Here is a 25,524-nt window from a genome sequence, read left to right as displayed (position 1 = left end):
GGATTTTTTGGTTCCTGAGCTGGATTTTCTAAGATAGTGCTTTCCTAAATGTTAGACTTATCCCATGTTTGTAGAAACTCTTCTGGTTTCTTAAGATTTTTGCACATTTTATATTCAATTCAAGTTTTGTTCTCATCAGTCTTTCCTTTTATGTACATTTATTTGGCTAAGCTAAAAACTATAAATCACTTAAACGTAATAGTTTACTAAGCATATTTTAATTATATTAATTTAAAGTGTTATGTGGGAGTAGATGGCCTTAGAATCCATGCATAACCCATGATCTGTGTTGTTTCTAGGGGTGTGTGTGTGTGTGTGTGTGTGTGTGTGTGTGTGTAGGACCTGCAAGTGTTGGTAATTTCCTGTTGGTTAATCATTGAAGTAGAAGGAGTAATAAACTATGCATATAGGCAACCACAGTCCTTTCCTGTTTCATGTTGTTGAGCATATACTCTGACCAAGGGAAGTATAGTATACCCTCCTATAGAACTTACTGGAGATCTAACCTTGTTTTTGTTTTCTGTTACTCTACCTTTCTATTAATTGTTGTTCTTCACCTCTAAGTGTCAAATCTAATAATTCCCTAGCCTTACATATTTCCATGCCTTTATTTTCCAAACAGTATTTCACATGTATGCTAACAAAGGATAAAATAGCATAAGTCTGAAGTAAACATTGAAGTGACTCTTCAGTGGTTGTCCTAAGCCAGATTTTGAAGACCAACTTGATATGGGTCAGAGCAAGAATTCGGTACCACTGAAACATTTGAAGGAAATAGAGAAAAGTCATATTTAAATCATAAGATGTGAATATGTACTAAGGGTATAACAAATTTGGTCAGATTCTTTAACTAGAGAATAATTTATAAGAAATAGAATTATTTGTTATACAGAGGTATAACAAAATCTAGGTTGGTCAAATCTAAGCATTTTTAATGTTAAATTTCACTGTTGGCCTTTTTTCTTGTCATAAGGAAAAAAAGGATTGTTAGTTGACATTAGAAAACAAACATTGCTGACATTTGTATCTAATAATGGTATAGAAATTTAATTAGGAGCATGACAGATTTTTTTAAATTTGATAAGTGTAACAATTGCATTACTCTAAGAAAAATACTGGCAAGAAATACATAATAAAATACCTAGTACGTATCTGTGTGTAAATAATTTATATTCTTTTAATAAAGAAAAACAGACTTTAACAATCATATATTACAGTATTTTAACCTGAAGACATTCTCTTCTGATAGGCAAAAATTTTAGTGTATTTCTCTGGGGATACATCTGTATTTGGAATAATTCGGCTCATATTTCAGTTTAATTAGCAAATCAACTGTAAATCTCCATTGTATAAATCCAGCTATGAGAAATTCAGATCCATAAGAAGTAAATATTTAATTAAAAATTAATTGTAAAATAGCTTTTAAAACTTTAATGTACTTTAAAAATTAGTTGCCTTGAGAATCCATGTTTTCTCAAAGAGGGAAGCAAGAGGGTGTACTTTATACCAATGATCAAGGCCCTTATTCATGGATACATAGGTTGGCAGAAAATTTTAACTTTTTAAACTAACCATTTTCTGTATGGCATTTTTGCTGATTCTAAGAATCAACTTCATTTTAAAAAAATGAATTCTGGACATTGGATATTTTATAGTCTTTTGTCTTTTGCAAATAATAAGGGGATTAGCTAATACCGTAATATTCATTAATATTTATTTTTGGAGCTGAGGTCTGGGAAAATAGGAAATGATTACAGTGTTGCAATAGCTCTGTCTTGCAGCTATTGAGTATGCTTAGAAAGGTCAGTTTAAGCTTTTCTGTTTTAATCCCTGATTAGGAGTAAAAGAAACGATATAATTTGAAAAAGTTGTAGAAGAGAAAAGGAGATACTGGAAATGACTTAAATCAAATAGAGTATATGCTAATTTACTGCAGTGCTATGCATTCTTCAAGATTTTCATCCACTGTTGAGAACCTTTCCCATATTCCTTTATTTCCCTCTACTGACTGTAAGTTCAGATGGTTCTCATGTTTGATTTTAAAGCTATTAACTCACAACTAGCTTTAGTGGTACTTTGTGTTAGCACGTCAGCAAAAGCATAACATGTAAACCCTTGATCACTATGGCAAGAATATAATTTCTGATTATAGAACAAATAGATAAGCAAAACAAAATCAGAAATCTAAGTACTGGAGAAAATAACTAGTATATTTGATCACGTATGCTTTAGAAAGATGCAACCTGAGTTTCAAAATAAGTACCTCATGGCTCAAACAATGATTTTCTCAGTTTCCTTTACTAAAAAATATGAAAACAATAAAAATGTAAAAAATGTGAATAGTATAGCATTATTTCCTAATTGTCTTTAATATATGTAATTAAATATACTCTCATACTTGAGTGATAGGAAAAAAGAATTGGCTAGATTAAACCAATTTATGATATATTGGCCACCAAGATATTATTTTAATTATTATTTTTAAAATTCCTGGCTGACACATTTGAAATGTTCCCAGTCCTAGCTTATATAACTCAGAAAACACAGACTTAACATGACTTTCAAGGGCAACTCTGAATGTTAATGTTTCCATTTTCAGCCTCATGGCAGAAAGAGTTTTATTAACCAGTGTAAGCTCTGGAATGTCAAAGGCGTGATAGGCAGTATAGACTCCACACACAAAATAGATGCATAGTCATTTTATTTTAAATTGCTTCACTTGAAAATGTACCGTGAAAATCTGGAGAGAGGAAGTAAAAGTAAGTGATTTTATATAGTGCTCTAAAATGTTGAGACTTGAAAAATAAAAGTCCTAGGATAAAAATGCTCAAACATTTGAGTTTGTGATGTAGCTAATTCTAATACGTTCCCTTACGCCTGCCGTAGGGTTCGAATAACTAAGAGCTAGTCTGATAGGTGCCAGGCATTGTTTCACAAGTAGGGATTCCAGGTGTTCCAGAAAGTAACAGGCTTTGTCCCAAACCTGCTTCTTCATTCTTGTATTATATAATAACATGTTCTAAGAGGCAGACTAGATGACTAGGAATTTTACATACTCATTTAGGGATTTCCAGGTAATAATTAGTGTAGTGTGATAAGGTCCTGGAGGAACTGGATCTCCCAAGCAGGGTGTCTTGGATCTAGAGCAGCCTCCTCTGTTTAGTCCTCCTCTGTTTACTGTCTGTTTATTCCTCTGTTTACTCCTGTTTATCTTTACAAAAAATCTATACATTGTGATTTTTAAAAGATTGGAATACTGTTTTGGGTTATATGTGCTTGATAGTATAATTGTAATTACACTTAAAAAGAAGAATGTCACCCATTAGATTATAATCTTTATGCAGTCAGGAAGGGCCAAACTCATCTGTGAATATTGCCCTCACCCCTCCACATGGTGCTATTCATTTAACAAGAGTTTGTTTATCTTTAGTTGCTTGGAATATGTAGTGAGAAGGACAGGGGGCATCTCTGTTCTAGTGGATCTTATATTCCAGTAAGTAAAGACAAACAACAAATGACTAAACTAATACATAAGAAAAATCTGAGTGTGAAAATGTTATGTTTAAAAAGTTTTAGAAATCGTAACTAAGAAGCAGATTTAGAGAGCATCTTCATGAAAAGCCTCTCTGCGCAGGTGACACTTAAACTGAGTCCTGAATGATAAGAATGAGAGATTATTTAAAGATACAGAGGAAGAGCAATTGGGGTAGAGGAAATAGCTTGACGCAGTGTAGAAGAGAGAGAAGACAAGTATGACTGAAACATAGTGTCAGAGGGCAAGAATGGTATGCAGTTAGATTAGAGAGGCGGGAAGGTGCTAGATCATATAAGGATTTCAGGTTCAAGGATTTGGATTTTTCCTCTTAGTGTGATGGGATTCCATTGGTTTTTATCCAGAGGAATGCCATCTGATTTATAGTTGAGCAGAGGAGAAGGAACCAACCAGCAAAGGAGCTAAAAAGCAGTTCTTAGTGAGGTAGGAGGATAATCAGGCAAGGGTGGTACATGAAGCTCAAGAAGAGAGAAGAGAGGATCAAGAATGAAGGAGTGGTTAATTAGGTTAGTAATCAAAATGTCAAGTAAGATGCTATCAAAAAATGGCTGTTGGATTTGGGAAAGTGGAGATTGATGGCACCCTTTACAAGAGATGTTTTAATGGGATAGTGGGTAAAGGGAATAGTAGGGTAAGGAAGTAGAAAGAGTAATGTAGAAAACAAAATATTTTTTAGTGAAGAGGAACACATAATGAGGTAGTAGCGGGAGGGGTTTTTTGGGTCAAGAGTTTGTTTTGTTTTGGTTGATAATGGAGAACTGTAGAGAAGGAGACATTGCAGATGCTTGAGGCAGCCAGGTATTTTAGGAGAAAAGTCCTTGAAAAAGTGAGAGGAAGTGGGGTAATGGGCAGCATATCTTAGTATGCCTTTCTCAACAGATGCTTTCTCTCTATATACTTTCACATTCAACTGACAAAAACATGCAAATTTTGCTGAGCACCATAGCAGAAAATTTGCTTGAAATGGTTCCAGTCTAATAAAAAATTGTATTACCCAAAGCATGGCAGAAATAAATCACACTCATTTGGGAAGAAATGTTTCTGGCATACAGAGCAGGAGACTATTATTTTAATTTCCTTTTAAAAAAAACTTATCTTTCAGGTGCTTCAAGAAGACCTGGAACAGGAACAAGTCAGGGTGAATTCTCTCACGCACATGGTGGTGGTGGTTGATGAATCTAGTGGCGATCATGCAACTGCTGCTTTGGAAAAACAACTCAAGGTCAGAGTATTTTCTTTAATACACTAAATATGTCATTCAAAATAATTAATTGCAATTCAGAAAATATTTAGAAAATTTAAAATGTAATTTGTATATTACAAATATTTAGAATGCAATGTATTCATTTAAACTAATTCAAATTATGTCCCATTTGTGGGATGTTTGTGCATAATTCCTTTTCATTATACACTGTTTGCTCACACTAGCTTCCTGGCCTTTGGGGGAATATATAAATGCAGATCTGTTTTTTAATTATAGTTGAATAGCATGCATTAGATAACTGGTCAGAGGAATATTATTTATGCTGTCTTCAAACCTACAGTCTAAGAGAGGACAAAGGTAAAAAAACACAAAAAGGATCACATTCAGTCAAATAAGAAAAAATTTAACACCTTCAGTATATTTTTTCCTGGAAGCCTTCAGTTGTAGTCTCGGTGAGGACATACATAGCAGGATGCTTAAGTCATGGAAGTTTTGTTGTAGGAGGTACTTAGCCTTTCAATCCCTCATTCAATCTGACTCATAGTAATTGTGTCCTTGGAAACATAACTAGTATATATTAATAAAGGATAATGTGGATATTTTCATATTTCCATATTTACTTCCTAACTGGAAATGATAAAGTTTTGTTATAAGTTTTTTTTTTAATTTCAACAAAACATATATACATATACCAGAACATCAACATTAAGGGAAAATAACAACAGTTTATTGTTCTGAATGTGACACATACATTCACGTATTCACCCAACCACAGATTATATTTGAGGCATTCATTGTACCCACTACATGCTTGCCTTTCCTTTGTGATAGTTAGGAGCCAATAGTCTAACACGTCTGAGGATCCAGTCAATGTGGGTTTAAATAGCTTTATAAGCCCAAGGTTTTTCTAAACCTAGTTTCTCTTACCTAACCTACAAAAAAGCCTTAGCTCTGTTTTTTTCTCTTTTTGTATGAATTGTTTTTTTTATCCCAGAGAAATGTCATTTCCTAAGGTTACTGTTTTAGACTGCCAATCTCCAACAATATTATCTCACTTTCCATCATTAAATGAAAAAAGACGAAACTGTTGAACTGCTACAGTTGAGCACTTAATATATACTAGTGATTCATGTTAATTGCTTATGTTTCAATGAAATTGCAGGGATTACAGATCTAAAAAGGTTTATGACACCCAATATTATAATGTATCATTGCATATATGATCAGATTTGTTGTACACAGACACACACACACACACACGACTGGCTAAAGGACTGACAGGCCACTGCTACACCCATTTTAAGGAATTCCATAGTTCTGATACAATAGTGTTGTGACTATTTACAGATGGGTAAAAATCTAATATTCAGTGTTTCTCAGAAATTTTCAGAAAAGATAAAAGAAGACTGGGAGGCAAGAGTTTAGAAGGGTGACTGGTTAAAAAAAAAATTAAGGCAGAAACTTTTCTAAGTCATAGAGTATTTCCAGTTAAAATAACAACTGAAAAACAGTCACTTTGGCACCACAAGACCTAATACAACTAGCTTTAGAATATAATTATTCCAAGGTGATGCCTGTGGGACTAGGCCACCTTGAAAAACAGTCCATAGCATTCACAGATGGTGACTGGGTTAGATCTTAGGTAGGATGAATTAAGAGTAGTGGCCCTGGGCTTCCCTGGTGGCGCAGTGGTTGAGAGTCTGCCTGCTAATGCACGGGACACGGGTTCGAGCCCTGGTCTGGGAGGATCCCACATGCCGCAGAGCAGCTGGGCCCGTGAGCCACAATTACTGAGCCTGCGCGTCTGGAGCCTGTGCTCCGCAGCAAGAGAGACCGCGATGGTGAGAGGCCCGCATACCGTGATGAAGAGTGGCCTCCGCTTGCCACAACTAGAGAAAGCCCTCGCACAGAAACGAAGACCCAACACAGCCATAAATAAATTAATTAATTAAAAAAAAAAGTGGGACTCCTGATATTCATCCCACTTAAAAAAAAAAAAAAAAAAAGAGTAGTGGCCCTAAGCTTTTCTATATGTATTATCCTATTTACGTACATTTTTTAGCTTATTTTCTGTCTTTATTTCTTTGACCCAGAAACATCTACTAAGATAGCTGCTCATGTATTGGCTATTCCCAGTTCACACAAACTCAGTCCACATTTGTATATGATTGCCTCCCCCCTTAATTAGTGTTGACCGTAGCCTCCCAGCCTCCTCTTTTCCCCTCGACCCCCTTTCACCTTTTGATACCCTCATTTCTGTTACTGTTACCTGACTTTTAGATAATCTAGACTAGTGTCTAAAAGAGCAGAGTTAAAGGACTTAAGTGGTGACAAGGCCCCCGCTTTAGCCTTTCTTTCTTCCTATTCCATAAGTCCCAGAGGAATCCATGCTTGAATTCTATGCCTTATTTAACTGTTGGTTGGAATTGCCCTGGAATGCTGGGCTCTCATTTGACTTTGGAATTTTGATGATTCTTTCTTAGGTTCTTTACGAGTAATATAATCTTGTCTTAACTAGTTTAATTTTTATAAAGAAAGAGAAGAGGTAGAGAAGTTTGTAGAAAAAGAGGAGGAGAGAAGAAATAATAAAGAATAAAAAGACAGATAAACAAATGCATTAGAGGAGTCACTTAAACAGCAACCCAGATATCCTCTGCATGTGACAAGAATTCCATGTATGCTTCAGAGACTGAGCTATCATGTTTCATACTGGGCCCTGAGGAATTCTATTAGAAGTAATAGGAAGAATTTTAGGAAAGAGAAAAAGGTATATGGACTCAATACAAAAAGAGAAAAAAACAACTGGCAGGAACCTGAGAAGAATGCTTTAGATCTTTTGTTGAAGCAAGGTCTGGTCATCCATAGCTGATTCCTGAAGACCTGTTAGTGTTGAATGCTCACCCCACACCTTCTTTCTCCTCCATGGCCTCCCATGTCACCACAGTGCCTTAATCCATTTCTCTCCAATTTGCTGAAGTACCAGAGCCTCAAAATGGATACCCAGTTGTCTTTAGTAAAGAGGTACAGATAGGGGAAAACTAGGAAAGATAGTCTTTGATTTAATTCAGTAACAGAGAGAGAGAGATGTTCTTACCATCTTGAGTTAGAACTCTAAAAATACTCCTCATGGAATATCTTTACATGTATTGACTTAGTTCTTTGAACTCTATTATAAGTTAGATTTTCTCTAACTTTAAAAGACTTTTAGAAGTCTTCTTTTTAAAAGGTTTGAAGAAAAAGAAAGTTAGGTCAGAACATATGCTTAGGGATTCTGCAAGATGGCATGACTTATGAAGGATAATATTCTGAAAAGTGCAGTCTCTTGTAAATTAATTTGATTCTCTCAGAGGTTCAGCTTGTCCCTCAGCAGTGTCACCACAGGTCAGAAACTTGTCCTTAACTTTAGAGGTTTCTATGATATCAGTACACAGAGAACCCAATTTGTAAGCAGTGATGCCAGTTAACTAATTTTGTTGAGAAATAGCTTGGCTAAAAAACTAAGTTGCATAATTTATGTGGAGTCTTCAGTCATGGAATATATTACCATGCCTCTTTCATTTTTTTTGATGAGTACTTGTAATGTTCTTACTATGTCATAGGGATTATGCTGGGTAACAGAGGTGAAACAGTGAACAAAAAGAGAATTTGTTCTACCTTCCTGGGTCAGAAATGAGTAATTTGTGAGCATGTTGCCTTCCTTGGAACCTCAAAACAGTGGTAGCCATTTCTCAGGCTCCCTCTTTGAATTCAAATGCTGATTCCTGGTCACCCGTGGTCACCATGGTAGGCGTGGCAGTTGCTCTCTTGGTACTTGCAATCTAACAGAGGAAATAAGCACTAATGAAATATTTACAAAAATGAGCAGATATTTAAAATGGACGTAACTTATTTCTATGAAGGAAAGGAACAAAGTTTTGTGACAACAAATTAGTCTGACTTAAGCTGAAGCTTGAAGGCATGAAATGATTTCCTAGTAAAGTAATGTTTAAACTATGATCTAAAGGACACATTGGAGGGAACTGTATGAAGTGTGTGTATAAGGGGATTGGTGGAGATACATGCAGTTTCCAGGAAGGGGAAACAGTGTATCAAGTGAGCATAGCACCCTCAAGGGACTGAAAAAGGGCCAGTTTAGCTACAGATTGAGGTTCAGAAGAGTGGTGCTAGCAGAGGCTTGGTGGGTGGCTAGAATTAGAGTGTGATACTAAACTCTACCATAATTCTTCAGTCAACAAACATGTATTGAGCAGCAGCTGTGTGCCAGAATGGTGGCTGGGACTACCATGGTGGGGATGGGTGGGGGCAACAGTCATGGCACCTGCCCTCCTGGACCTGCACTAATTAAATGCAATTAAGTGTAAATTTCTGGCCATGATGAGTTCAATGTGACAGATATATATATTACTAGATGACTCACCTTTCTCTAGAAGGTAAGGAAAGGCCTACCTAAGTGGCCTTAAGTGAGATCTGAAGATTTAGTAGAAATTAATTAGGCAACAATAAAGAACAGGAAAGTGTTCCAGATAGAAGGACCATATTTATTCATTCATTTGACAAATATGTATTGAGTGCCTACTAGGTGCCAGCCAAAAGTCTAAGCTTTGAGGTTAAGTATGGACAAAACATAAATTGTTCCTCTATGAAGCTTACATTTGAAGCAAGCATCAGAATAAATAAGCAAGCTTTATACTATGAAAAAGGTGCTAAGAACTATAAGGAAAAAATAGACTGGAGAAGGAAGCAGTTTTACATGAAGCGGTCAAGGGAAAACTATGTTGAGAAGGTGGCATTTGAGCAAAAACTAAAATAAAATAAGGGAGGTGTTTTGGAGACACACAGGTCCTATAGGCCTTTCGCACTGGAAACTGAAAAGGACTATAGAACATAAAGAAAGCCTTTTGTTCTAGGGAGATAGATGTTTCTAGTATAAAAAAAAAAAAAGGAATCTGGTTAGGCCCATAGCTCTTATAGAAGATGCTCTAATTAAAACATTTTCCAAATAAAAGGTAGAGCTATTAAAATCCCATTTTTAGATATGTTCCTCTATACAAGTTAACACTTGAGAGTCCAACTAGATGTATTAAAGGTGTCTAAGGCCACAGACCCGTGAGAGTTTCTGGCATAGAAAAAGTGTTTGGATTATTTTGTTGAATGATGTTAATCTTAACGTTACTGTCTAAAATTTTGGAGAATTAAAGGTATATCAAAAGAATGGATATATACAAGCATCCTCTTTTGAAGAAGAGTAACCTGGAAAATACAGTTTTAGAGCAGATTATTAAACATAAGGCTGTGCACACATGTATAGTTTCTTACTCATCTGATGAAGTTAATAAACTTTATTGAATAAAGGAATAATTTTCAAAGATTAGAAAGGTCTCTTAAGAGCTAAGATACATTCACTAAAATCAAGACATGAAAACCAACTGGATATCAAATGACATTAAACGATTTGTGCAAATATTATGTGGTATTATCAAGATAAATTCTTTGGTGGCTATATTAAGTTGGTTGACCCAGTGGAATGGAATAAATATAAAATGTTTTGATTTCCCTGAAGTATTGTGCAAAGCCTCTCGTGGGATGTCTATGGATAAGGTGAGCCTTCTTATTTCTATGTGGGTTGGTGGAGAACATCTGTGTTTTAATATATTCCTTCCTGTTATCTGATTTATGTGCCAGATAATTGGACTGAAAATGATTGGACTCCTTTATTCAACTTTCAGTCAGAAAGTTTGGGGATAGGAAGCCATTTGAGGATATAGTTGGGTCACTGTGTAAATTTTACCACCATGTGAGTGGTTAATGGATGAGTTCCTCTCCCAAATGACTTTAGAAATTTCATAGCAATGTCCTATGAAGTTAGAATGTCACATACAAGTGTCATATACTTGTCTTTCATGTTTTAAATCAGAAAAGGCATATTTACTGTTTGAAATTTTACTGCTTAAAAAAAAGCAGTACGGAGTCCCGGAGCCAGCGAGCCGGGCGCGCAGCTGCCCACTGGCACTGTGCCCGCCGCAGCCGAACCCAGCCCCTGCGGGAGCTTAACAGAGAGTGGGGATCACGAGCCCCGGCCAGAGTGAGCGTGTGCGGCCGCCGCCGAGTCGGCACCTGGAGAACATGGAGAAATGGATGGAAGATAAGAGCAAAGCGAGACTTAGGCTTAAAAGCAGGTTGCTTGCTATTGAGGGCCAAATGCAAGTTTGAACTTTGTTCTCGGAAGACACAAGGGACTCCTTCCTAAGCCTGTAAATAAGCCCTGCCCTTGGTGCCTAAGGAAGGGGTTAGTGAAAGTCAGCCTGAGAGTCAACTAACTGCTGAACAGTTGTCAACAGGAAGACACTGGAACTCATCAAAAAAGATACCCCACATCCAAAGACCAAGGAGAAGCCACAATGAGACGGTAGGAGGGGTGCAATCACAATAAAATCAAATCCCCTAAATGCTGGGTGGGTGACTCACAAACTGGAGAACACTTATACCACAGAAGTCCACCCACTGGAGTGAAGGTTCTGAGCGCCACGTCAGGCTTCCCAACCTGGGGGTCTGGCAACGGGAGGAGGAATTCCTAGAGAATCAGACTTTGAAGGCTAGCAGGATTTGATTGCAGGACTTTGACAGGACTGGGGGAAACAGAGACTCCACTCTTGGAGGGCACACAAAAAGTAGTGTTGTGCATCAGGACCCAGGGGAAGGAGCAGTGACCCTACAGGAGGCTGATCCAGACCTACCTGCTAGTGTTGGAGGGTCTCCTGCAGAGGCAGGGGGTGGCTGTGTCTCACCATGAGGACAAGGTCACTGGCAGCAGAAGTTCCGGGAAGTACTCCTTGGTGTAAGCCCTCCCAGAGTCCGCCATTAGCCCCACCAAAGAGCCCAGGTAGGCTCCAGTGTTGGGTCACCTCAGGCCAAACAACCAACAGAGAGGGAACCCAGCCCCACCCATCAGCAGACAAGTGGGTTAACGTTTTACTGAGCTCTGCCCACCAGAGCAACAGCCAGCTCTACCCACCACCAGTCCCTCCCATCAGGAAACTTGCTTAAGCCTCTTAGATAGCCTCATCCACCAGAGGGCAGACAGCAGAAGCAAGAAGAACTACAATTCTGCAGCCTGTGGAACAAAAATCACATGCACAGAAAGATAGACAAGATGAAAAGGCAGAGGTCTATGTACCAGATAAAGGAACAAGAAAAAAACCCAGAAAAACAACTAAATGAAGTGGAGATACGCAACCTTCCAGAAAAAGAATTCAGAATAATGATAGTGAAGATGATCCAGGACCTCGGAATAAGAATGGAGGCAAAGATTGAGAAGATGCAAGAAATGTTTAACAAAGACCTAGAAGAATGAAAGAACAAACAGAGATGAACAATACAATAACTGAAATGAAAACTACACTAGAAGGAATCAATAGCAGAATAACTGAGGCAGAAGAATGGATAAATGACCTGGAAGACAGAATGGTGGAATTCACTGCTGAGGTACAGAATAAAGAAAAAAGAAGGAAAAAAAATGAAGACAGCCAAAGAGACCTCTGAGACAACATTAAACGCAACAACATTCTCATTATAGGGGTCCCAGGAGGAGAAGAGAGAGAGAGAAAGGACCCGAGAAAATGTCTGAAGAAATTATAGTTGAAAACTTCCCTAATATGGGAAAAGAAATAGCTACCCATAATCCAGGAAGTGCAGAGAGTCCCATACAGGATAAACCCAAGGAGAAACATGCCAAGACACATAGTAATCAAATTGGAAAAAATTAAAGACAAAAATTATTGAAAGCAGCAAGGGAAAAATGACAAATAGCATACAAGGGAACTCCCATAGGTTAACAGCTGATTTCTCAGCAGAAACTCTACAAGCCAGAAGAGAGTGGCAGGACATATTCAAAGTGATGAAAGGGAAGAACCTACGACCAAGAATACTCTACCCAGCAAGGATCTCATTCAGATTCCACGGAGAAATCAAAAGCTTTACAGACAAGCAAAAGCTAAGAGAATTCAGCACCACCAAACCAGTTCTACAACAAATGCTAAAGGAACTTCTCTAAGTGGGAAACACAAGAGAAGAAAAGGACCTACAAAAACAAACCCATAATAATTAAGAAAATGGTAATAGGGACACACATATCGATAATTACCTTAAACATGAATGGATTAAATGCTCCAGCCAGAAGACACAGGCTCGCTGAAGACCCATATATATATGCTGTCTACAAGAGACCCACTTCAGACCTAGGGACACATACAGACTGAAAGTGAGGGGATGGAAAAAGATATTCCATGCAAATGGAAATCAAAAGGAAGCTGCAGTAGCAATACTCATATCAGATAAAATAGACTTTAAAATAAAGAATGTTACAAGACACAAGGAAGGACACTACGTAATGAGCAAGGGATCAATCCAACAAGAAGATATAACAATTATAAATATATATGCACCCAACATAGGACCACCTCAATACATAAGGCAACTGCTAACAGCTATAAAAGAGGAAATCGACAGTAACACAATAAGAGTGGGGGACTTTAACACCTCACTTACACCAATAGATAGATCATCCAAAATGAAAATAAATAAGGAAACAGAAGCTTTAAATGACACAATAGGCCAGATAGATTTAATTGATATTTATAGGACATTCCGTCCAAAAACAGCAGATTACACTTTCTTCTCAAGTGCGCACGGAACATTCTCCAGGATAGATCACATCTTGGGTCACAAATCAAGCCTCAGTAAATTTAAGAAAATTGAAATCATATCAAGCATCTTTTCTGACCACAATGCTATGAGATTAGAAATGAATTACAGGGAAAAACACGTAAAAAAACACAAACACATGGAATCTAAACAATACATTACTAAATAACCAACAGATCACTGAAGAAATCAAGGAGGAAATCAAAAAATACCTAGAGACAAATGACAATGAAAACACGACGATCCAAAACCTATGGGATGCAGCAAAAGCAGTTCTAAGAGGGAAGTTTATAGCAATACAAGACTACCTCAAGAAACAAGAAACATCTCAAATAAACAGTCTAACCTTACACCTAAAGGAACTAGAGAAGGAAGAACAAACAAAACCCAAAGTTAGTAGAAGGAAAGAAATCATAAAGACCAGAACAGAAATAAATGAAATAGAAACAAAGAAAACAACAGCAAAGATCAATAAAACTAAAAGCTGGTTCTTTGAGAAGATAAACAAAATTGATAAACCATTAGCCAGACTCATCAAGAAAAAGAGGGAGAAGGCTCAAATCAGTAGAATTAGAAATGAAAAAGAAGTAACAACTGACACTGCAGAAGTACAAAGGATCATGAGAGATTACTACACGCAACTATATGCCAATATAATGGATAACCTGGAAGAAATGGACAAATTCTTAGAAAAGCACAACCTTCTGAGACTGAACCAGGAAGAAATAGAAAATATAAACAGACCAATCACAAGCACTTAAATTGAGACTGTGATTAAAAATCTTCCAACAAACAAAAGCCCAGGACCAGATGGCTTCACAAGCAAATTCTATCAAACATTTAGAGAAGAGCTAACACCTATCCTTCTCAAACTCTTCCAAAATATAGCAGAGGGAGGAACACTCCCAAACTCATTCTACAAGGCCACCATCACCCTGATACCAAAACCAGACAAAGATGTCACAAAGAAAGAAAACTACAGGCCAATATCACTGATGAACATAGATGCAAAAATCCTCAACAAAATACTGGCAAACATAATCCAGCAGCACATTATAAGGATCATACACCATGATCAAGTGGGGTTTATTCCAGGAATGCAAGGATTCTTCAATATATGCAAATCAATCAATGTGATACACCATATTAACAAACTGAAGAATAAAAACCATATGATCATCTCAATAGATGCAGAAAAAGCTTTTGACAAAATTCAACACCCATTTATGATAAAAGCTCTCCAGAAAGTGGGCATAGAGGGAAACTACCTCAACATAATAAAGGCCACATACAACAAATCCACAGCAAACATCATTCTCAATGGTGAAAAACTGAAAGCATTTCCTCTAAGATCAGGAACAAGACAAGGATGTTCTCTCTCACCACTATTATTCAACATAGTTTTGGAAGTTTTAGCCACGGCAGTCAGAGAAGAAAAAGAAATAAAAGGAATACAAATTGGAAAAGAAGAAGCAAAGCTGTCACTGTTTGCAGATGACATGATACTATACATAGAGAATCCTAAGGATGCCATCAGAAAACTACTAGAGCTAATCAATGAATTTGGTACAGTTGCAGGATACAGAATTAATGCACAGAAATCTCTTGCATTCCTATACACTAATGGTGAACAATCTGAAAGAGAAATTAAGGAAACACTCCCATTTACGCTTGCAACAAAAAGAATAAAATATCTAGGAATAAACCTACCTAGGGAGGCAAGAGACCTGTATGCAGAAACCTATAAGACACTGATGAAAGAAATTAAAAATGATACAAACAGATGGAGAGATATACCATGTTCTTGGATGGCAAGAATCAATATTGTTAAAATGACTATCCTACCCAAAGCAATCTACAGATTCAGTGCAATCCCTATCAAATTACCAAAGGCATTTTTTACAGAACTAGAACAAAAAATCTTAAAATTTGTATGGAGACACAAAAGACCCCGAATAGCCAAAGCAGTCTTGAGGGAAAGAAACGGAGCCAGAGGAATCAGACTCCCTGACTGCAGACTATACTGCAAAGCTACTGTAATCAAGATAATGTGGTACTTGCACAAAAACGGAAACATAGGCCAATGGAACAGGATAGAAAACCCAGAGATAAACCCATGCACCTATAGTCAACTGATCTATGACAAAGGAGGCAAGGATATACAATGGAGAAAAGACAGTCTCTTCAATAAGTGGTGCTGGGAAAACTGGACAGCTACATGTAAAAGAATGAAATTAGAACACTCCCTAGCACCATGCACAAAAATAGACTCAAAATGGATTAGAGGGGCTTCCCTGGTGGCTCAGTGGTTGAGAGTCTGCCTGCCAATGCAGGGGACGCGGGTTCGAGCCCTGGTCTGGGAGGATCCCACATGCCACGGAGCGGCTGGGCCCGTATGCCACAACGACTGAGCCTGCGCCTCTGGAGCCTGTGCTCCGCAACAAGAGAGGCCACGATAGTGAGAGGCCTGCGCACTGCGATGAAGAGTGGCCCCTGCTCGCGGCAACTAGAGAAGGCCCTCACACAGAAACGAAGACCCAACACAGCCAAAAATAAATAAATTAATTAATTAAAAAAAAATGGATTAGAGACCTAAATGTAAGACTGGACACTATAAGACTCTTAGAAGAAAACTTAGGAAGAACACTCTTTGACATAAATCACAGCAACATCTCTTTTGACCAACCTCCTAGAGCAATGGAAATAAAAACAAAAATAAACAAATGGGACCTAACGAAACATAAAAGCTCTTGCACAGCAAAGGAAACCATAAACAAGACGAAAAGACAACCCTCAGAATGGGAGAAAATATTTGCAAATGAATCAATGGACAAATGATTAATCTCTAAAATATATAAACAGCTCATGCAGCTCAATATTAAAAAAAAAAAAACCCAATCCAAAAATTAGCAGAAGACCTAAATAGGCATTTCTCCAAGGAAGACATACAGATGGTCAAGAAGCACATGAAAAGCTGGTCAACATCACTAATTATTAGAGAAATGCAAATCAAAACTACAATGAGGTATCACCTCACACCAGTTAGAATGGGCATCATAAGAAAATCTACGAAGAACAAATGCTGGAGAGGGTGTGGAGAAAAGGGAACCCTCTTGCACTGTTGGTGGGAATGTAAATTGATGCAGCCACTATGGAGAACAGTATGGAGGTTCCTTAAAAAACTAAAAATAGAACTACCATATGACTCAGCAGTCCCACTACTGGGCATATACCCAGAGAAAACCATAATTCAAAAAGACACATGCACCCCAATGTTCATTGCAGTGCTGTTTACAATAGCCAGGTCATGGAAGCAACCAAAATGCCCATCGGCAGACGAATGGATAAAGAAGATGTGGTACATATATACAATGGAATATTACTCAGCCATAAAAGGGAACGAAATTGAGTCATTTGTAGAGATGTGGATGAATCTAGAGACTGTCATAGAGAGTGAAATAAGTCAGAAAGTGAAAAACAAATATCGTATATTAACACATATATGTGGAACCTAGAAAAATGGTACTGATGAACTGGTTTGCAGGGCAGAAATTGAGACACAGGTGTAGAGAACAGACGTGTGGACACCGGGTGGGGGAAAGCGGTGGGGGAGTGGGGGTGGTGGTGTGATGAATTGGGAGATTGGAATTGACATGTATACACTGATGTGTATAAAATTGATGACTAATAAGAACCTGCTGTATAAAAAAATAAAAAAAATAAAATTCAAAAATTCAAAAAAAAGCAGTATCTTTAACTTAATTAAATTTTTGATAAGAAAGATCTGAATTCCCATCCATACATGTGAACATAAACCTATATATAAATGTAAGTATATATCCATTTATACAAATGTATGTATATGTACATATATACATTTACATTTTCTCCATACGTATGGATGTATGAGTGTGTATATATATATATATATATATACGTGTATATATATATGTATATATATATATATATTGTGGGGAGAGAGAGAGAGAGAAATAGAGAGAGAGACACCAACCGACCTTCCTTGGACACAAATTTAAGATTAAATCAAAGCAAGATGATATAGAGTCTTAGTAAATTAGTTCAATCTTGGATGTGGCACAATGTCCAGATTATAAGGACTAATAATTATGTTCTGTGATAATTTGAATACACTTTTAGTATCTTAGCTGAATTTTTCAGGGATAGTGACATCCTGTAAAGAATGTTTGTAGAACCAGGTGTTACTTAATTTTAAGAAAAACCTAAGTATAGATAAGGGACACGTGAGCAGTTTTATCTTGTTGAAAAAGGAAGACATTTTCTCTGTTTTTCTTCAGAAGGTTGTACTATCCAAAACAGGCACAAGTTGATAAGCCTGTATGTCTTCTGCCCATACCTCTTTCCTGAGCTCAATTTCTTCTCTCCCATTTTCTGCTGGATATATACCCCTTAAAGTTCAAAATGCACCTCAAACACAGCAAGGTGAAACTTAACTCACTGTGTCCTACTTCCCTCTAAACTTGCTTCTTTTACTGACTGCCCCATTTTTGTTATTGCACCGCCATTCACCTTGACGCCTGTACCAGAAACCTGGAGGCATTCCAGACACATCCCTTTCCTTTCTCTTGTGAGCCCTCTAATGTAATCACTCACAGCATTGCTTAACTGTCTCTCATATTCAGTGTTTCATCCTTGTTCTTGTTACTGTTTTCCAAAGTAAAGCCCGTATCTTCAACCCCTGGAAGTCCTTGCCTACATTCTTTTCTCGCTTCAGTCCAATCTCCACATTGAAGTCAGTGCGGAATTTCAAGAGCCTATATAATAGTTTCTCCTCTGCTAAAATCCTCAGTAACTTTCTGTCTTCTAGAGAGTCTCATCACTTAGGCCTACAGTTAATAAGTGACCCCCCCTACCTGTCTCTCAGTACTTATCTCCTATTACACCCCTCATATCCCTCAACCTACATTCTCTTCCTACAAGCTATTTCTGGTCTCTGTCACTGTCTTTGTACATGCTATTCCTGTCACTCAGAATACTCATCTTCATCATGTCTGCTTGGAAAAGTCCTATTTCATGTAGCAAACTCAGTTCAAATTTTCATCTGTGAAGCTGGTCTTTCTATATAGTGATGACCACTCTCTTTTTCGTGCCATCTCTGCACCATGATTATGCCTCTGTTGTTTGGAAGGAAAATAGTCTACTAAAAAGTGATTGTTCAGAAAGGCTATAATGTCACCTCGTCTATCATGGCTTGCAAATGGGATATGGAACTAAAAGTGTTTGTACCTTTGGGATAATTAGGGTAGAAAAAAAAAGGCTATGAAATGTTAAATCCTGTAGAATTAAGAAATAAGGGTTATTTATGAAGAAGAATAAGGATGAAAATATTTTTGATGTCTCTCTCGTTTCTAATTATATATTTGGTGAATAAAAAGCATGTTTAAAATAAAAATAACTTTAAATGTGGTAGAAATAATTTCACTAAGCCAAGTGTCAACAACCGTTGCCCATGAAGCAGTAATTATAATTATTAGCACTTTTGTGTGCTCATTATTTTCCAAGAATTGTATATAGTTTGTATGTAAAGCTATCTCTATTTCACAAGCGAAAAAGGCTATGCATAATGAAGCTAAATCCAAGTTCATGTAGTTTGCGAGTGGCAGAGCTGGGACTGGTACCCAGATCTGTGTGATACCTCAGCCTGGGCTTTGTCCTAATCTCTCAATTTCATAGGAGAAAATTACTATGTGACCTTGAGAAGATTATTACAGGGGGAATATATATGCAAGTATGTTAGAATGATGATATTGTTTATGAATATTAAGTGTTAATTCTCATATGATCTAAAGAGAATTCTGGCCCTGTTGGTCTCTGAAAAATATCTAAACTTTATACTATGGCACAGTTTTTTAAATTGGAGTACTCTGAAAAGTACACAAATCATAATTATAGCTTGAAGATGTCACAAAGGTCGCATACCCAATTGTTGCACACCCAGATAAAAAGGTATTATGTTACCAACAATCAAAAAGCCCATCAGGGGCTTCCCTGGTGGCACAGTGGTTGAGAATCTGCCTGCCAATGCAGAGGACACGGGTTCGAGCCCTGGTCTGGGAAGATCCCACATGCCGCGGAGCAATTAGGCCCGTGAGCCACAACTACTGAGCCTGCGCGTCTGGAGCCTGTGCTCCGCAACAGGAGAGGCTGCGATAGTGAGAGGCCCGCGTACCGCGATGAAGAGTGGCCCTCACTTGCCGCAACTAGAGAAAGCCCTCGCACAGAAACGAAGACCCAACACAGCCAAAAATAAATAAATAAATTAAAAAAAAAAAGCCCATCAAGCCCTATCATGGTCATAAACTGGTCCCACCTCCTCAAAGGTAACATCTAACCTGATTTATAATACCTCAGATTAATTTTGCTGTATTTTTAACTTGATGTAAATGGAATTGCATTATATATATATAAATATATATATATATTTATATATATGTGTAACTGACTTTTCCCACTCAACATTATGTTTGTGAGATTCATCCATGTTGCATATAGCATTAGTTCATTAATTTTCTTTTTTAATGACTATACCACAGTTTAATTATGCAATCTACTGTTAAGAAAATGTGGATTGTTTCCAGTTTGGGACCATTACAAATAATTCTTCTTTGAAAATAACTGTACATATCTTTCGGTGAATATTTGTAGGCTTTTATATTGGCTATACAGCCAGGATTGGAATCGCTGGATCACTGCGTATATGTATCTTTAGCTTTATAGGTATTACCAAAGAGTTTTCCAAAATTGATGTATAAATTTATACTCTCATCAGTAGTGAATAAAGGTACAAATTGCTCTGCATCTTCTTCAGTACTTCAAATTGTCAGATTTTTAACTTGAGCCTTTCTGGTGGCTGTATAATGACATTTCTCGTTTTAACTTGCATGTACTGATGACTAATGAGGTGGAACACTTTCACTTGTTTACTGGTTATTTGAAAGATCTCTTTTTGGAAATGCCTATTTTTCTATTGAATTGTCTATATTTCTCTTAGTGATTTGCTGTAGTTATTTCAAAATATATATTCTGGATTGTAGTCCTTTGTTGGTTACCTGTATTACACATTTCCTTTTTTTTTTTTTAAATCTAAGTAACTTGCCTTTTTACTCCTTAATGAATTACTACTTTAATAAACAGAAGTTTTAAATTCATTATACCCCACTTCAATATTTTCTGTTATGGTTAGTGTATTTTTGTTCTGAGTTTAAAAGTAACGTTCCCTACTCTACGACCTAGAAGATATTCTCCTGGGTTGCCGTATAGTTACTTTATTGTTTGACCTTTCATATTACATTCCATCTCGTATTTATGGTGTGAGAAAGGGATGAATGTCCATTTTTCCTATTTATATTCAATTGAAGTAGCATGATTTATTGCAAACAATGTTCTGCAGTGTCACCTTTAGTCAAATGCCTATACATGCATGGCTCACTTTATGGATTCTAATAAGTTCCTTTTTTTTTAAGTCATTCAGCCTTCTTTTTATATGTATATTTTATTTATTTATTTATGTATTCATTCATTCATCCATTTATTATTTTTGGCAGCTTTGGGTCTTAGTTGTGGCACGCAGGATCTTTTGTTGCGGCGCAGGCCCTTCGTTGCGGGGTGCGGGCTTCTCTCTAGTTGTGGTGTGTGGGTTTTCTCTCTCTAGCTGTGGCGCATGGGCTCCAGAGCGCGTGGGCTCTGTTGTGGCGTACGGGCTTAGTTGCCCTGCAGCATGTGGGATCTTAGTTCCCCGACCAGGGACTGAACCTGCGTCCTCTGCATTGGAAGGCAGATTCTTTACCACTGGACCACCAGGGAAGTCCCTCTAATAAGTTCTGTTTGTACATTTGCCTATACTTATGTCAATGCCACATTGTCTTAACTGCTATAGATTTATAATGATTTTAATATCTGGTAGTATTGTAAAATAAAAATTGTACCAGATGGTAAAACAGGCAAGAAAAAATTTATTCAAGGCTATTGCAGTTATGGATCAAGACTGTTGCAACAGGGGAGAGAGAATGAACTCAGTTCCACTGAACAAAAGGTGGGAGAATTTGTAAGTGCTGGGATGAGCTAGCATAAAAAGATTGGAGGACATTAAGAGGTTGGATGGTCAATGTGATTATGCTATTTGTGTTTGCTAATTGTCCCTTATCAAAGTTAGGCTCCTACCCTCCCACAGAGTGTGGAAGACAGGCCCTATCTTTCTTGATAATTACATTTCAAAGGGATGGCTAACAGGTCCTTGAGAAAGATATTCTTGGGTTGTAGACTATTTACATCTCAAAGGGGCAGATTAAAAAATTTACATCCTCTTTCCAAAGTAAGTGCTCTAAGCAAAGAGAGGTTGGGGCCTATAGTCTAAAGTTTAGGGAAGCTAAGGGGAACACTAAGTATATCTTGGCCCCTGTAAGCCCTTCATATTTATTTTCTCCTTTTTAATGGTTATGTTGCTATTTTTATTCATTTGCTTTCCAAATAAATTTTAGAATCAGCTTGTCACCACCCCCTCAAAAAAAAAACAAACAAGAAAAAAAAGAAAAAGCAACTGCTTTGGCTTTAATTGGATTTCACTGAATATATAGATCAATTTGTAGTAAATTAATATCTTTATTATATAAAGTATTTCAGTTCATGAATATGAAATAGTCTTCCATTTATCTAGGTCTTTATTTTCTCTAAATAATGTTTTTGTGGTTTTCACGATAGTGAGTCTTAGACTTTTTATGCGATTTATTACTAGGTTTTTGATAGTTTTGCTCTTGTTGTAAATGGTATCTTTTAAAGTTTTTCAGTTTTTATTTTTTGTTGCTGATATTGAGAAGTACACCTTGATTTTTATTCCTTGGCCTTGTATCCAGAGATCATGCTTAGTTTGCTTATTAACTTGAGTTGTTTATCTGTAGTATCACTCAGATGTACATATCCAGGTGGTTTGTGATTAATGTCAGTTTTATTTCTCCCTTTCCAATCATTCATTTTATTAAATTTTCTTTTATTTTTGTGCTGCATACTCTAGTACAGTGAGATTATTGTTGATATCTGTTTCTCATTTTAGCTCTCGGAGGTGAGGCTTTTAGTAAATCACCTGTAAAGTATGATATTTCCTGTAGGCTTGTTGTAGATGCTTTTTATTCCTGGTGTTCTAAGAGGTTTTGTTATTACTGGGTGCTCAATTTTATTAAACTTTTTTTTCGGGATAACTTGAGACAATCATATTAGCTTTCTCTCTTATTCTGTTAATATGTAAAATCACATTGCTTCATTTTCTAACGTTAAATAGCCTTGCATTTCTGAGATAAACCAAACATGGATGATATGTATAACCCTTTTAATTTATTGCTAGATTTTTTTTGCTACCATTTGTTAACATTTGATTTAGAGTTTTTCCATTGTGTCCATGAAAGAGATTGACCTGTTTTCCATTCTTATGATATGCTTGCTGGGTTTAAGTACCTGATTATGCAGGCTTGGAAGCTTGCCATTCATGCCTGGAATTTTTTTTATGGGGGAAGTTTTAAATGAGAATTTAATATATTTAATAGACATAAGACTTTCTATTTTTGATTTCCATTTTTAAAAATATTTTACCTCCATTTTCCAGATTTTCCCTTTTTGTCAGGTTGAATAGTTTTTGTCTTTCTAGGAATTTGTCTACTGAGGACACGGGGAGGGGGAAGGGTAAGTTGGGACAAAGTGAGAGAGTAGCATGGACATATATACACTACCAAATGTAAAATAGCTAGTGGGAAGCAGCCGCATAGCACAGGGAGATCAGCTCGGTGATTCGTGACCACCTGGAGGGGTGGAATAGGGAGGGTGGGAGGGAGGGAGATGCAAGAGGGAAGAGATATGGGGACATATGTATATGTATAGCTGATTCACTTTCTTATAAAGCAGAAACTAACACACCATTGTAAAGCAATTATACTCCAATAAAGATGTTAAAAAAATAATAAATAAAATAAAATAAAATTACAAATATATTCATATTCAGTCCACATGGTATTTAATAATATATTTATTATTGAAATTTAGGAAATGTGATATAAAACTATGAATTTCTAACCTCTTTGGGAAAAGCAAGTGATTCGATGATCCTAGGTCTGTTTTCCTGCATATTAACCTCAGTAGGAATTGAATAGCTCTGCCTACTTTACCATGAGCTCTCCATTTAGCTACAATCCCCATCACTTTCCCATCCTCTTACACCTAGATTATTTTGTGCATTTTATTATGTATACACATTGGAATGTGTGATTTCTTATAGATGGAATATTTCAATGCCAAGAGTTAAAATGGAACATAGAGGGATACGTTTTCCACTTACTTGGTTATAAACAAGGCACGTAATGGAAAACGTTCCTGGTTTAAAAATGCAAAAGTATAAGATTTTCAACTGTTGTACAAAACATAAGCCTTATTAGACTATAGGTAAAATACAAAAACCTAGTAAAATTAATATCATGCTGAAATGTTTCAGTGTATTCTGTATTAAAAGTCTTTTATGCTGTAGATTTATCACATCTGGAAACAAAAGCTGATTTTCCAGGAACTGAGTTCTAAATCCTTACCATTTACTAGCACGTCAATAATTCATCACAGTTTTCAGAACAATTTCATATTTGTTGACCTTACCCTAGCAGTGACCTGGCTAGGAGGGTATGAAGCAGGTACTGTTATATCCATGTCACTAGTGGCACAGCTAAACCATGGCAAGATTAAGAGTTGGCTGACAGATATTACCAAGTTGGGCAACAGTTGAGCTGGGACAAGAATTCAGGCTGTCTGTACTTTAAACCTAGTGGTGTGTAGCAGGTTAGTAGATTCAGAGATTCTGCTATATAGCTAATGCCCAATTTAAGTATTAAAGAGTTAGAATTTGAGGTAGAGGGTACAGGAATTCACATGTGACTCTCATCTCCTATGGGTCTTTAAATTCACCACAAATAGCCATGCCATTACCATAAAATACTGGTAGACAGGTATTTAATGAAGAAGAAAGGGAAATAAAGGGGGGTTTTAAAACACTACTTGGGAGAAAAGCCCTGTATTGATAACTACAGTGGTGGTATTCAGCATTGAGACGTTCATATACTATGTGAAATGCATGTATTACTACACGAGACATTAAGCACAAGGGTAAGGGGGGGCCCTCCTCAAGAAGTTCAGAGACTTGGAGGCATAAAACAATAATGAACAGTAAAACCTCAAGCTACCAAGGAATGCCTGGGAATGTGATGAATGCTGGAAAGAACACTGTCATGCTTGGAATGCTCCTTAGGACTCCTGCTCTTTATTTTCTGGTATCCCAATTGAATAGACTGGTGGGAGCTGGAGAGTATAGAGTTTATTAAGCTGCCACAGAACATTAAATAATAGCCTGCAAATAATAACAGCAACAACAACAATAGGGCCTTCCCAGATTTATTCATTAGTACTTTATAAACTCATAAAAATAAATAATATATGGAACTGATTCTCATAGCACAGAAGAAGATGCTTCTTCAAGTTAAAAATCTCACTACGCTTTTAGCATGATCGCTAAGGCAGAATTTCATGAAGGAATCAGACAGTCATATTTACCTTTTAAAAATAAGTCCTTGCAAAGAGCACATGTTCTTGATCTAGAAGTGTAAGTATTTTTGATTTTTAAAACACATTTTAAACAAATATGCAGTTAAAATGTCAAAAATGTTTTTAGATCAAATTGTAACAGGAGGCTTCAAATCTTTGTCAAGTAGGTTAGATAAAATACTTAGTTAAATCTAGTGAAGCTCCTGCTAAAATTAAATATGAAAAGACTCAAAAAGGATTCAGCATCTGTATATCTCACTGTATGTTTTGTAGCACAAATCACAAGGCATATATATATATATATATTTTTTTTTATGTTGAATGCTCTATTGAGTGAATGGCATCCTGAAAGAGCATGGACCTGTAGCCAGACAGATCTGAGGTCAAATCCCAGATACTCAATCCTTTGTCCTCTCTGGCTTTAGATAAGTTACTTAACCCATCTGAGTGTCAGTTTCCTCAT

At 36.8% G+C, this 25,524-nt stretch overlaps 1 protein-coding gene across 5 annotated transcripts in view; it reads left to right on the top strand.

Moving 5' to 3' along the window:
- DMD (dystrophin) overlaps window positions 1-25,524 on the top strand; it is a 2,259,822-nt gene that overhangs the window by 983,593 nt on the left and 1,250,705 nt on the right. For all 5 annotated transcript variants that reach the window (XM_082446317.1, XM_082446321.1, XM_082446320.1 and 2 more), the window contains one exon: window positions 4,656-4,775. In XM_082446317.1, the coding sequence (XP_082302443.1) occupies window positions 4,656-4,775 (120 nt within the window). The remainder of the gene's footprint in view (window positions 1-4,655; window positions 4,776-25,524) is intronic.

The sequence above is a fragment of the Balaenoptera physalus genome (assembly GCF_965194825.1).
Source record: "Balaenoptera physalus genome assembly, chromosome: X".
NCBI lineage: Eukaryota > Metazoa > Chordata > Mammalia > Artiodactyla > Balaenopteridae > Balaenoptera > Balaenoptera physalus.
Note: the sequence above shows the minus strand (reverse complement) of the source record. Positions and strands in the feature narration are given on the sequence as shown.